Consider the following 13,047-nt stretch of genomic DNA (forward strand, 5'->3'; position numbering starts at 1 on the left):
TGTTCAGGGTTACCAAATTTAGAGCAAGATTTAGAGCTGAATCGAATCTTGGCAGATTTTCCCATCGCTAAATGCTCTTACTCTTTACACTCTTATACTCTTACAAATATACTCTTACAAATTATACTTATACTCTTATACCTTATACTCTTACAAATCAAGTCTATGAAGCTAACTAATAATGCTGAGTCACCCAGCTTAGCTGTACCAGTTATAGATAGAAACATTTTAGCTGCTAATATTATATCTTTGTGTCTTATATGTACTGTATCTCAAAAACAGTGTGTTAAAGCAATTCCCTGTTCTCTGATTTTCTTCTGCAGTATTTTGAAATCAGGTCATGACTCATTAATAATTGTATTCATATTTTCAATGTATTGCATTATTGTAGCTCAGATATTACATTGCTAAAAGTGCTAAGGTATTTTGCATTAGAACAAAAATGTAAAACTTAAAGCGGGATTCCACTGCCAATTTTTTTTTTTCTACCGGTGTCATTGGTGGGCAATTCGTAAGGTGTCTTTGTAGTCACGATTTGCGTCTTTTTAACCCCTGGCTTGACAATTTCATTTGGAAGGAAAACTTTTAAAAATTCATGTCGGCGGTTTCCATTTTCATTGTGGGCGTTTGAAGCCCACAAGCATTTCCTTCCTGGATGCGATGACGCTGTGCTCCCAGCATCCACCACTCCATCCCGCACATGCTCATTGATAGCAGTGAGCAGCGCTGTAAAACATTCTGGTTGCCATCACAACGGGGGGCATCCTCGGAAGTTCCCGCCCTGTTGTGATGGCAACGAAAGTAACAGTAAAAGAACAAAGAAGAAACGCTCACAAAGAACCAGCATCCATCGAGGAAGGTAGGCTCTGGTAGCCAATACCACCACGAGGTATCAAATACCGCTGAATCTATGTGTGTGTGTGTGTGTGTGTGTGTGTGTGTGTTATTTATTTATATATATATATATATATATATATATATATATATATATATATATATATATATATATATATCACAAAATATATTTTTGTTTTTTTGTTTTTATATATTTTATAGGAAACTGCTCAAATGAAATTTTCTGCTCTAAATATCGTTCTAATATGTATGTTTGTATTTGTATGTAATTTAATGAATCTATTTGTAATTTGTATGTTAAAGATGTGTATATATATATTTGTATATTTGTGTGTGAATGTTTATATGAGTATGTGTGTGTGTTTGTAAAGCAAATTTATTATTTATTTTTATTCTCTCTGTTTTAGATCCCTGTTCAGTACACTGTGTGTGTTTTCCTAAAATTATAATGCTAAATGCCTTCATTGCAGAGGCATTGCCTTAATTTTTTGTTTATAGTTCAAAAAATAAAAACCGCAAGGGTGATCACCTGCACCAAAAGAAAGCTCTTTTTGTGGGAAAAAAAGGACCTCAATTTTGTTTGGGAGCCATGCCGCACGGCCGCGCAATTTTCAGTTAATGTGATGCAGTGCCAAATAGCGAAAAGTGCTCTGGTCGGGAAGGGGGTAAAATCTTCCGGGGCTGAAGCGGTTAAGTAAAGTGAAAATTCTAATTTCTTAAGTGAACAGCCTCTACTTCTAACATACCCCCATGGCCTTACCACACAGTCAGACAGATACAAATACACACTTGGTCATACTTGTTATTTAAATATATGACTTTTCCATAAGTTTTAATAATGTGATGTGTTGTAATACTTTAGAAAATACATCACGAATCTACGTAGATTCTGATGAATCTTTACAGTAAATAAGCTTTGTTAGGGGTGGCAAAAAAATAGAAGAAGTAAGCATGTGGTCCAGTTGATTTTTATTTGTCTAAGTGACAGTCACAGAAGTAGTCAATGAATTTGGGGGCTCACCAGTCCCCCTTCATCAAGGTTTGTAGTTGCAGGACTGCCTGACAGGTACCCTGAACAAGCCATTCTACACATTTGTTGAAGTCTTTTTAAGAATTTTATATTGGTCCAGTGTGCTGCATAGTATTTTATTCTGTAAAAACAAGCCCTGATGAAAGGGGATAGTTAATCCTGAAATGCATTGGGTACTCTTGTGAGACTCACTTTGGCAAATAAGAAATCTGTATGACATATTAAACTTAGTTGGTGCTCTCACTTCATAGTTTCATAGTTAGTAAGGTTGAATAAAGACACCAGTCCATCCAGTTCAACCTGAGTGAGTGTCTACAATTCTCCCTATCCCTGTACATTGCACATTCATGTCGGTCTCTACCCTCAAGGCACTCACAATCCAAGGTCCCCATTCATATACTAGGGCCAATTTGGGACGGAAGCCAATTAACCTACCTGCATGTCTTTGGATTGTGGGAGGAAACTGGAGTACCCAGAGGAAACCCATGCAGGCATAGGGAGAATATGCAAGCTCCAGGCAGATAGTGTCATGGTTAAGATACGAAGCAGCGACCCTTCTTACTGCTAGGTGAGAGTGCTAACCACTACACCACTGTGCTGCCCACTTCTTAACCACTTCCCGACCAGCGCACGACGATGTACGTCGACAGAATGGCACGGGCAGGCATATTGGAGTACAGGTACATCCAATATTCAATGCCGCCCTGCCATCGGGAGTGCGCCGCCGGCGGCACGCTCCCGCGCTGGTCGGGACCCCTGTGAGTCTGGTCGCGGGACCAGCGGACTCGATCGCCGCGGGCATCCCCACGATCGTCTCACGGAGCGGCCGAATGGAGGAAATGCTGTGTAAACAACATTTCTCCATTCTGCCTAGCAACTAGTGACGCTGATCTCTGCTCCATGTGATTGGAGCAGAGATCAGTGTTCACTAAATGAAAGCCCAACCCCCCCACAGTTAGTAACACACCCCTAGGAACACTTAACCCCTACACTGCCACCCACTGGTTAACCCTTTCACTGCCAGTGTCATTTACACAGGAATCACTGCATTTATATAGCAGTGATTACTGTATAAATGACAATGGTCCCAAAAATGTGTCAAAAATGTCCGATGGGTCCCCCACAATGTCGCAGTCACAATAAAAATCGCTGATCGCCGCCATTACTAGTAAAAAAAAAATAATAAAAAATTATTAATAAAAATGCTATAAAACTATCCCTATTTTGTAAACGCTTTTGCGCAAACCAATCAATAATCGCTTATTGCGTTTTTTTTTACCAAAAATATGTAGAAGAATACGTATCGGCCTAAACTGAGGGAAAAAAAACGTTTTTTTATATATTTTTGGGGTATATTTATTATAACAAAAAGCAAAAAATAATGCGTTTTTTTCAAAATTGTCGCTCTATTTTTGTTTATAGCGCAAAAAATAAAAACCGCAGGGGTGATCAAATACCACCAAAAGAAAGCTCTATTTGTGGGAAAAAAAGGACGTCAATTTTGTTTGGGAGCCACGATGCACGACCACGCAATTGTCAGTTAAAGCGACGCAGTGCCGAATCGCAAAAAGTGGTCTGGTCTTTGACCAGCAAAATGGTCCGGTCTGCAAGTGGTTAAACATCTTTTGCATAACTTTGATAGTTATATGTGCTGGGTTTACCTGTTTACAGATAACTCTTGCAAATCATTTTTTACACAAATTTTTAACACTTCAACCTCTGTTAGGAAGAAGTATAATAATGTACTATATAATGTGTAGCTTCATTGTTTGATGTCAATTTGTTTGTGGGAGGAGACAAAGCTAGAAGGAAAACCTGCAGAGTTTTGAGTAATACAACTATTAAATGTGACCCTAGAGCAATGGTGCTGTGAAGAACCCATATTATCCTCCATACTGCTATGTAAAACTACATTGTATAGAGTTTCAAGTGACTTTTACTTTGATTCAGCTAGTTTTATATCTCATCCAGACTCTGAAATTTTCACTTTCCTTACACTGGTATGGCGTTACAGTACATTATGACAGCACATCAGATTCCATCACACCATCTAGAACATCAGCTATAAATCAAACCTTGGTCAGAGTGACACAGGAAAAAAAAATATTTTTGTAATTCTTTTTAAAGTACTTTTTGTTAGCCTTATAACAAACATGTTAAGCATAAAAAAGTGAAGAGTTCAAGATAGATGAGAAAGTTGTTGTCTGCTGTCAACATTTTGTTTGAGTATACTATACTATACTGTGTAAAGCAGGGGTCATCAACCCCCGGTCCCCGGCCCACTACCGGGCCGTGGCCCTTCTGCAGGTGGGCCGCGGGTGCAGGCGGCCACAAGAGACATGCTGGGCTACCAGCATGAGAGCACTGGGTGGAATAAGCGAGCGGGCGGGCAAGCAGAGATGATATCATCTCTCTCCGCCCCCTCTGCATCACCGCTCTTCCGCCCTCAAAGCCAGTGCTCTGTCTCAGTTTCGGAGTTGCAGCGGGGAGCAGAGAGATGACATCATCTCATACTGCCTGCCCGCATCACCGCTCTCCTGCTGCTCCTCGGTGTGTGAAAACGTATATATTCCTTGTTCAGCGGCGCAAATTGCCTGCCCCCCCCCCCCCCCCCGGGACAGCTAATCAGGAATGTCAAAAGGGTGGAGCCAGAGACTGACAGCCCAAGGAGTCCCGGACCCTCCCTCTGTCAGATGAGACCAGCTGCAGCATGAGGAAAGAGACACCCTGCAACACAGATGGGATGTCATCAGTGACAGGTGAGCTGTGTGTGGGAGTACAGGTGCTGGGACTTGTAGTTCACCCCCTCAGCTGTCTGCCTGACATACCACAAGGGGCGCTCCACTCACTCTGCATCTGGTGAGAGGCAATGTGGCAGGTGGCAATCCACATCTTATGGCAGGCAGTGTGGCAGGTGATGTGGCAAGTGACATTGCGCATCTGGTGACAGGCAGTGTGGCAAGTGACTATACACATCTAGTAGTGGCAAGTGACACACACAGGGCTCCCACTGATTCTACAGTATGGCGAGCTGAACTATTTCATTTATTACTGCAATGTAATAATAGAAATAATGCGCTTCAATCACCCCGACACCATATCAAGCATGTTGCCGTGATGATTGAATCACTAACACCAGCCATTGCCCGTGAAAAATCGTGACCGGTCCTTGGCATAATTTTCATCCACACAGCCGGTCCCCGGTGCCAAAAAGGTTGGGGACCACTGGTGTAAAGTACAGGAATTATTTGAAAATATAAGCATGTTATTCTTTAAGAACAAGTCTGAAAACTGTATTATTTGATATAAACCTGGGGTATAGCATCAGTTCCTTCACCATAGCACATGTTCCAGGAGGCCCACAAACCTCTGGGCAACAAACCCAGTCATCTATCTCCATAAAATACAATTGCACACTATATAATGCTACTATGGTCACAAAATAGTGCTGCTGTTGCTACATCCAGAACATATCATACATGATAAGCTAACTTTCAGTCCAAACTAACAGCTATTATTTACCTCTATAAATCCACAGAACACTATTTTATGGAATCAGGGTATAGCAAGATCCCATAAAAAAAACCCTGAATTTCATGTACTTATAGAAGACACACATTAATGCAGCTGTGCATTCATTAATAAATCATACTTTTTTGGGCAGTTAGTGTAAGTACCCGAATTTGACTTAATGTATAACTAAATGGAAAACTTTTTTTTTTTAGTTTTGGTTAGAGTGTAGAGGGATTAGATCACATATTCAATTGTTATTGCTGTCTGTGTCCCTGTTAGGGAGATTCAACCTCTATATTTTTCCTATTTACCATTATCATTGAAAGTGAAAGTTAAAAAAATCCCAAATGTTGGGTTGTTCCCAGAAAAGTAATAGAGGGGACATCTTCCAATGAGGGCACTAGTTCTGGTGACTTGGGGTCCCTTTAATTTGCAGAGAATTCCTCCACTTCCTGTTTGACTGTGGGACAGGAAGTGAAGGGAAATCTTCACAATGGGACACAGATGGCGAAAAGAAATCTCACAGGGGTTATACCCCTCCCTTGTTCTATCCAAAATGAAAAAAAGTTTTGCCTATAGTTCTACTTTAATATCAGGCTCTGATATTAGCCTCTGACTCTGCTGTGCAGCAACACTCAAACTAGAAGTGGATTAGGCACCACTGGGAGACAATCAAATGTTCTACATGCAGATGTGATGGAAAGAGACATGTTCAAAGAGCTGGAAAAATTCAGCTGAAAGGGGTCCCATTTCTTAACTATCAGAGATTATACTGTATATGTGATTTCTCTAGCATGGATACAGGGTCATATGTTTGAAACATCTAGATACTTCCTTCTATTCAACATGACTTTAAGGAAAATATGTTTTAAAGTAGAAGTAAACCCTTTTTTTTCTACTTGTACCCAAAGGATATTCACGTTGCATGCAACTGGTGATGTCCCTGGCGCATGCACTCTGAAGGGACGGCATACATGTGCTGTCCCTTCAGAGCTCCATGCCGTGGTTTGTGATTCCAGCGCTCATGTGCAAGAGTGATGTCACCGCGGCATTGCAAATCAGGAGGACGCGAACCAGGAAGGAAGATGGGTGAAGATGGAAACCCTGTCATCAGTGACAGTGCCCCACTTTATTCTCAGGTAAGTATTTCATACTAGAAAATTATGCAAAAAGTGTGCCTTACCACTGCTTTAATGCATAACATTAACAATATTACTTTCTGGACAACATTAAAACCTTACAATTCTACAGAATGTCTCAGTTTATTTCAAAGGATTTCCATGATGACTTTAAACACTGAAATTCCTTATAAAACTACAGTATGTTCTACTGTGTTACCTGAGCCACCCAAGCTGGTGCAGTAACGAGAGTGGTTTGTTCTGAGGGGGGATCTGTATTAGTGGAGGGGATGGTTTGTCCTGGTGGGTCTCTACTATTGGAGGAGGGGCTGGTTTGTCCTGGGGGGTCTGCCCTATTGGAGGAGGGGGTTGGTTTGTCCTGAAGGGGGTCTGTACTAATGGAGGGGGGTGGTTTGTCCTGGGGAGTCTGTATTAATAGAGGGGGTGCTTTGTCCTGAGGGGGGTCTGTACTATTGGAGGAGGGGGTGGTTTGTCCTGAGTGGGATCTGTACTATTGGAGGAGGGGTTGGTTTGTCCTGAGAGGGGTCCATACTAATGGAGGGGGGTGGTTTGCCCTGAGGGGGGTCTGTAATAATGGAGGGGGTGGTTTGTTCTGAGGGGGTTTGTACTATTGAAGGAGGAGATGGTTTGTCCTGGGGGGGTCTGTACTGATGGAGCAGAGTCTGTACTGAGGAGGGGGTCTATACTGAGGGAGGTGGGTCTGTACTGAGGGGGATCTATACTGTGTAAGGGGGTCTGCACTGATGGAAGGGATGGTTTACCCTGAGTGGGGGTCTGTACTAATAGAGTGGGGTGGTTTGTCCTGACTGGGAGTTTGTACTAATGGAAGGGGGTGGTTTGTCCTGAGGGGGGTGTCTATATTGAAGAAGGGGGGTTGTTCTGAGGCAGGGGGGTCTGAACTGAGGGGGGTCTGTACTAAGGGAGGGGTGGAGGGGTGACACCAATTTTTCCCATACCGGGTGACACCGACCCTAGTGACACAACTGATGCATGCCTATCGGGAGGAGGGGAGGAGATGCACGGAGTACACAGGAGCCTCTGTCTAACCCGCTGCAAGGTCTCACCGCTTTCTGCCATCACCCGCAGACGGAGAGAAGGCGGGGGTCAGAGTGGCACTATTTGATGGGCACAGTGACAGCATTTGATGTGGCACTATTTGATGGGCACAGTGACAATATTTGATGTTGCACTAGTTGATGAGTACAGTGACAGAATGTAATGTGGCACTATTTACTGGGCACAGGGACAGCATTTTATGGGCACAGTGACAGCATTTGATGGGGCACATTGACAGCATGTGATGGGGCACAGTGGCAGCATTTGATGGGCACAGTGGCAGCGTTTGATGGGCACAGTGGCAGCGTTTGATGGGCACAGTGGCTGTGTTTGATGGGGCACAATGATTGCGTTTGATTGCATAATGGCTGTGTTTGATGGCACAGTGACTGCGTTTGATGGACACAGTGGCTGTGTTTGATGGGCACAGTGGCTGCTATTGGTGGGCACAGTGGCTGCAATTGATGGGCACAGTGGCTGCGTTTGATGAGAACAGTGGCTGCATTTAATGGGAGCAGTGGCTGTGTTTGATGGGCATAATGAGGCTGCAATTGATGGTGTTTTTTTTTCAGAATTTTTCAGTTTGTTTGCGCCCCCCCCCCCCCAAAAAAAAATAAAATAAAAAATTTGAGCACCAGCCACCACTGGTTTCCTGTGCTCAGTTGTAATAAATAGTCACATCACTTCAAAGTACTTTAAAATTAATACTTCTCTTTCTGCCAGATAGTAAAGTTCTGAAGGACATATATAAATTGCATTAGTATGTTATCTGTACTTGTGGAACTGTATGCAAACAATAAATAGATACATCAGCTAAAGGGTTACATTTTGTAAACAATTTCATTGGTCTTTACAAGCTGGGGATCCATTCACTCGCTAGTAAAACTAGTACACGTCAAAGCTGAGTACACAATTATTGTAGATTTCTCTAGATTTTCATGTATAAGTCTTTAAAATTAATTGGGTTGATTTACTACAACTGCAGCGTGAAAAATCTAGCATGGTAGCCAATCAGCTTCTAACTTCAGCTAGTTCAAATAAGCTTTGACAAAAAAAAAAAAAATGGAAGCTGATTGGTTTCTATGCAGCGGCTCCATATTTTGCACTCTCCAGTTTTAGTAAATTACCCCCATTATTAAAAGATAAATCTTTCCCTAATGATAATCTGAATACAATAATTCTACCGATTACAACATTTCATTTTATATGTAGTTTTCTATTTCTTTTTTTTTCAGATTAGTTGGCTTTCAATGGTGCAACATTTTACATTGCCTTCAGGTATTTTGTATTCAAACCAGCTAACAAGATTTTCCCCACATACTGACATAGTGAGCATAGTTAAACCTTGGTGGTGTCACACAGTTTAGCCAGTTTGATGCATGTATTTTATTCTCTTTATATTATACTCTTGCTTCTGTTCTCTACAGCTCAAGCCAAGTTGTCAGTGAGCATGTATGCCATTATCCAGCAGCATTTTGGATAGCGTCCATTCATTGACATGCATATTTAACATTCCGCTACTACCAAAGTCAAAATAATGGCAGGAGCAGTTTAAGCTTTCCCAGTTGTTCTGTTGCTATTATTCAAAGTAAGTGCAAGTAAGATGTATATTACCACCTGTTGTTTGAGTTCCGTTTACACAAAATGGAACGTTGCTTATGTATGAACCATAAATCAGTAAATGCAAACTGTTTTTTACACACAATGCATAAATAGGCCGCACAAAAGTCAAATACAGCAAACACGCATTCTAAAAAAAGAAGCTAAATAATAATGTAATAATAACAATAGTGCACTACAGGCAAAACCCTTTAAGACCCATTCAAATATTTCACTGGCTAAGCTGCTTTCGTTATGTAATACTAGCAGGGAAAATGCTATTTTAAAATGTTCCATTTGGGCTTGCAAAAATGATTTTGCAAAGTTGAAAAATGAATCTTTGACTTATGTGACAGAAAAGGGGTTATGGCACAGTACTAAATGTAAACTTTTTGTTGGTGCAAAATTGCCGTAATAAATAGCTACTTTGAGCATAACATTAATTGTGTAGCTAGTTTCTATTAACATGCACCATAGACATAAACATATGGCAGTGTCTCCTGAGGCTACTTGGTAAAACTGAAAGAAATATGTCAGTATTTTCCTGGGATTTGTAGGTCTCAGATCACCTGTACTTTGTACCTAGGGGAAACACAGCTACCAAATTGACATCAGCAACGAGAGTTCGAACTTTGCAGAGCTTTGAAATGCCTGCCATCTCAATTCTCTAGAATATTGTGTAGCAAAGCAGATTTAATATGCATACTTACCGGTTCACCTGGAATCCCTGGTGGACCTGAAGCTCCATTCCTCCCCTGTTCAAATGAAGAAAGATGTCTTAATCAAACAGTGTTATCCTATATAACATACATCACATTACTTAACACATTTTTTTATGCATTAGCCTCAATTACCAAAACTAAATTAAACAACTTGGTATACTACAAATAAAATGACTGTTATGTGCATTCACTTTAAAGGCAGAGTAGAAAGGCTTTTACCATAAATAAGCAGTGGTGAATTAGAAAAGCCTTGATAATGAAAATGTCAATAATGACTAAATGATAAATTAGAACTTCCTATTCAGAAAATTTGTTGTAGGTGTAGGTTTGTTCAGTCCATGCCATGTTTTATTTAACTGATGAATTTGCCCATCGTGCAAACAGACATCAAAAACTGCTGTCAGTGCTCTGTACAGGGTAATGTGAACCTTTGTTTGAACATAAAGACTTTTATCATTGTTTATTTAATGCTTGTCTTCTGTGTAGTGCATGTCTATGTAGGCAACATACATTTAAATCATGCCCTGCATACCAGTACTACTAGAGATCAAACACATTAATCACATTTTGTGAAATTGGTAAAAGTAATATCCTCACATCTTGTTTAACCACTTGCCACCCAGGTCAATTCTGACATTTCTCTCCTACATGTAAAAATCATAATTTTCTTGCTAGAAAATTACATAGAACCCCTAAACATTTTATATATTTTTTAGCAAAGACCCTAGAGAATACAATGGTGGTCATTGCAACATTTTATCTCGCACTGTATTTGCACAGCAATTTTTGGAACGGCGAGTAAAGTTACGCCGAGTAAATAGATACCTAAGGCCCCTTTCACACTGACGTTCCGTTCAGGCCCGCCTGTCAGTTTTTCAGGCGGACCTGAACGGATGCTCCATAGAGCTCTATGGAGCGTCGGATGTCAGCGGTGACATGTCCGCTGACATCCGACCCGCTCCGATCCGAAAAAGTGTGACGGAGGAAAAAGCTATTTTTCCATCCGTCTGCGGATCGGATCGGGTGACGACGGGCACTGCGGTCCGTCGTCATCCGATCTCCCATAGGGGAGAGCGGCGCTGTGACAGGTCCGTCCCTGCGCAGTGTGCAGAGACGGAGCTGTCATCTCCCTGCTCAGCGGGGATCGGCGGAGTGATCCCCGCTGAGCAAACGGACATCCACGGGGCGGATCAGAACTGAACCGCCCCGTGTGAAAGAACCCTAACACGTCACACTTAAAAATTGCACATGCTCGTGGAATGGCGCCAAATTATGGTACTTAAAAATACCCAGAGGCTACACTTTAATTTTTTTTTACTGGTTACATGTTTTGAGTTACAGAGGAGGTCTAGGACTATAATTATTGCTCTCGCTCTAACATTTGTGCCGATACCTTACATGTGTGGTTTGAACACTGTTTTCATATGTGCGGGACTTACGTATGTGTTCACTTTTGCATGCAAGCACACAGGGACAGGGGCGCTTTAAATATTTTTTTGTTCATTTAACTTTTTTTTAGTTTGACACTTTTATAAAAAAAAATTTTGATGACTTTTATTCCTATTACAAGGAATGTAAACATGCCTTGGAATATGGCATGATCAGTCCTATTTACAGTGAGATATTCGGTCAATAAGACCCCACATCTCACCTCTAGGCTGGGAAGCCTGAAATAAAAAAAAAAAACAATCTCAGCTTCCTAGACGAGGTGGTGCCATTTGTTTGAATACAGATGCCGGGCGTGATGTCATAACATCGCGCCCGTCATCCAAACGATCAGAGAGACTCTGGCAACCATCTGGTCCGCCGGAAATCTCTATGGTAAACATCTGGGGCTGGTGGATCTGTTCTCCGACTCACAGATCGAAGCGGTGAGTCGGTAGAAGCACCAGAGGGTGGTGGGAGGGGCGAGTCCCCTCTCGCCGCCTGTATGAACAGCCGCTGTGATCATTCTTATGGTTTAGGGAATCGCGGCTGAAAAAGCTGATTTCTGAATGATGCCTGTAGCTGCAGGCATCAATTCAACTATACCCACAAAAGTCAAGGACATCATATGATGGCCGGCGGGCGGGAAGTAGTTAAAACAGCATCCATCTGCGAGGACAGAAAAGTATTCTATAAAACAAATGCTTTGGGGGTTGAAGTTCATATTACTCTACAACTTTTCTGACCATAAAAAAAAGCCTGCATGTTCAAGAATTTTTTATTTTCTTAACTGCTTGCCGACCGCTGGCTGTCAAATGACGGGCAGGCTGTTTACCCACGTGAACAGCTGTGATCATTTCACAGCCAATCACTAAATGTAAACAAACCGTGGTAATGAGATGTTACCGGGTTCTTGCGGGTTATTGCGGTAACATCTCATTACCGCTTACAGTGTACACACCAATCACACTGATTGCTCCCCCAATAAAGAGAACCTGTCACCTCCCATCATAGTACCTGTCACTCACAGCCCATCAGAGTATCTGTCACAGTCCATCAGAGTACCTGAGTACCTGTCACAGCCTATCAGAGTACCCGATTACCTGTCACAGTCCATCATAGTACCCGAGTACCTGTTACAGTCCATCTGAGTACCCAAGTACCTATCACAGTTCATCTGAGTACCTGTCAAAGTTCATCTGAGTACTTGAGTACCTGTCACAATCCATATGAGTACCTGAGTACCTATCACCACACTTCGGAGCACCCGAATACCAGTCACCAGGCCATCAGAGAACCTGTCACCAGGCCATCAGAGTACTCAAGTACCAGTCACCAACCCATCAGAGTACCCGAGTACCTATCTGCAGCCCATCAGAGTATCCGAGTACCTATTTGCAGCCCATGCCTCATAGAATATAAATTGGGGTGTTTGCTTTCCAAAATGGGGTCATTTTGCGGGTAATTCCATTGTCCTAGTGCTCCTGGACCTTCAAAAGTGTGATGGGTAGGAATGAAATGAGATGTGTCATTTATGCTCCTAGAACGCCTGAAGGTACTACTTCAATGTTTTGGCCTCTCTATGTGACCAGGCTGTGTAAAAGTCCTACACATGGGGTATCGCCATACTCAGGAGGAGTAGCAGAATGTGTTTTGGGGTGTAATTTTTGCTATATACATGCTACGTGTTAGAAATATCTTATAAATT

The 13,047-nt window shown here is 41.9% G+C and overlaps 1 protein-coding gene across 3 annotated transcripts in view; it reads right to left on the reverse strand.

The window, feature by feature from the left end:
• COL19A1 (collagen type XIX alpha 1 chain) overlaps positions 1–13,047 on the reverse strand; it is a 1,105,372-nt gene that overhangs the window by 152,336 nt on the left and 939,989 nt on the right. For all 3 annotated transcript variants that reach the window (XM_077487416.1, XM_077487415.1, XM_077487417.1), the window contains exon 44: positions 9,903–9,947. In XM_077487416.1, coding sequence (XP_077343542.1) covers positions 9,903–9,947 — 45 coding nt within the window. The remainder of the gene's footprint in view (positions 1–9,902; positions 9,948–13,047) is intronic.

Source organism: Lithobates pipiens, unplaced genomic scaffold (genome assembly GCF_037356315.1).
Source record: "Lithobates pipiens isolate NorthernLeopardFrog02 unplaced genomic scaffold, aLitPip1_a1.2 Scaffold_18, whole genome shotgun sequence".
NCBI lineage: Eukaryota > Metazoa > Chordata > Amphibia > Anura > Ranidae > Lithobates > Lithobates pipiens.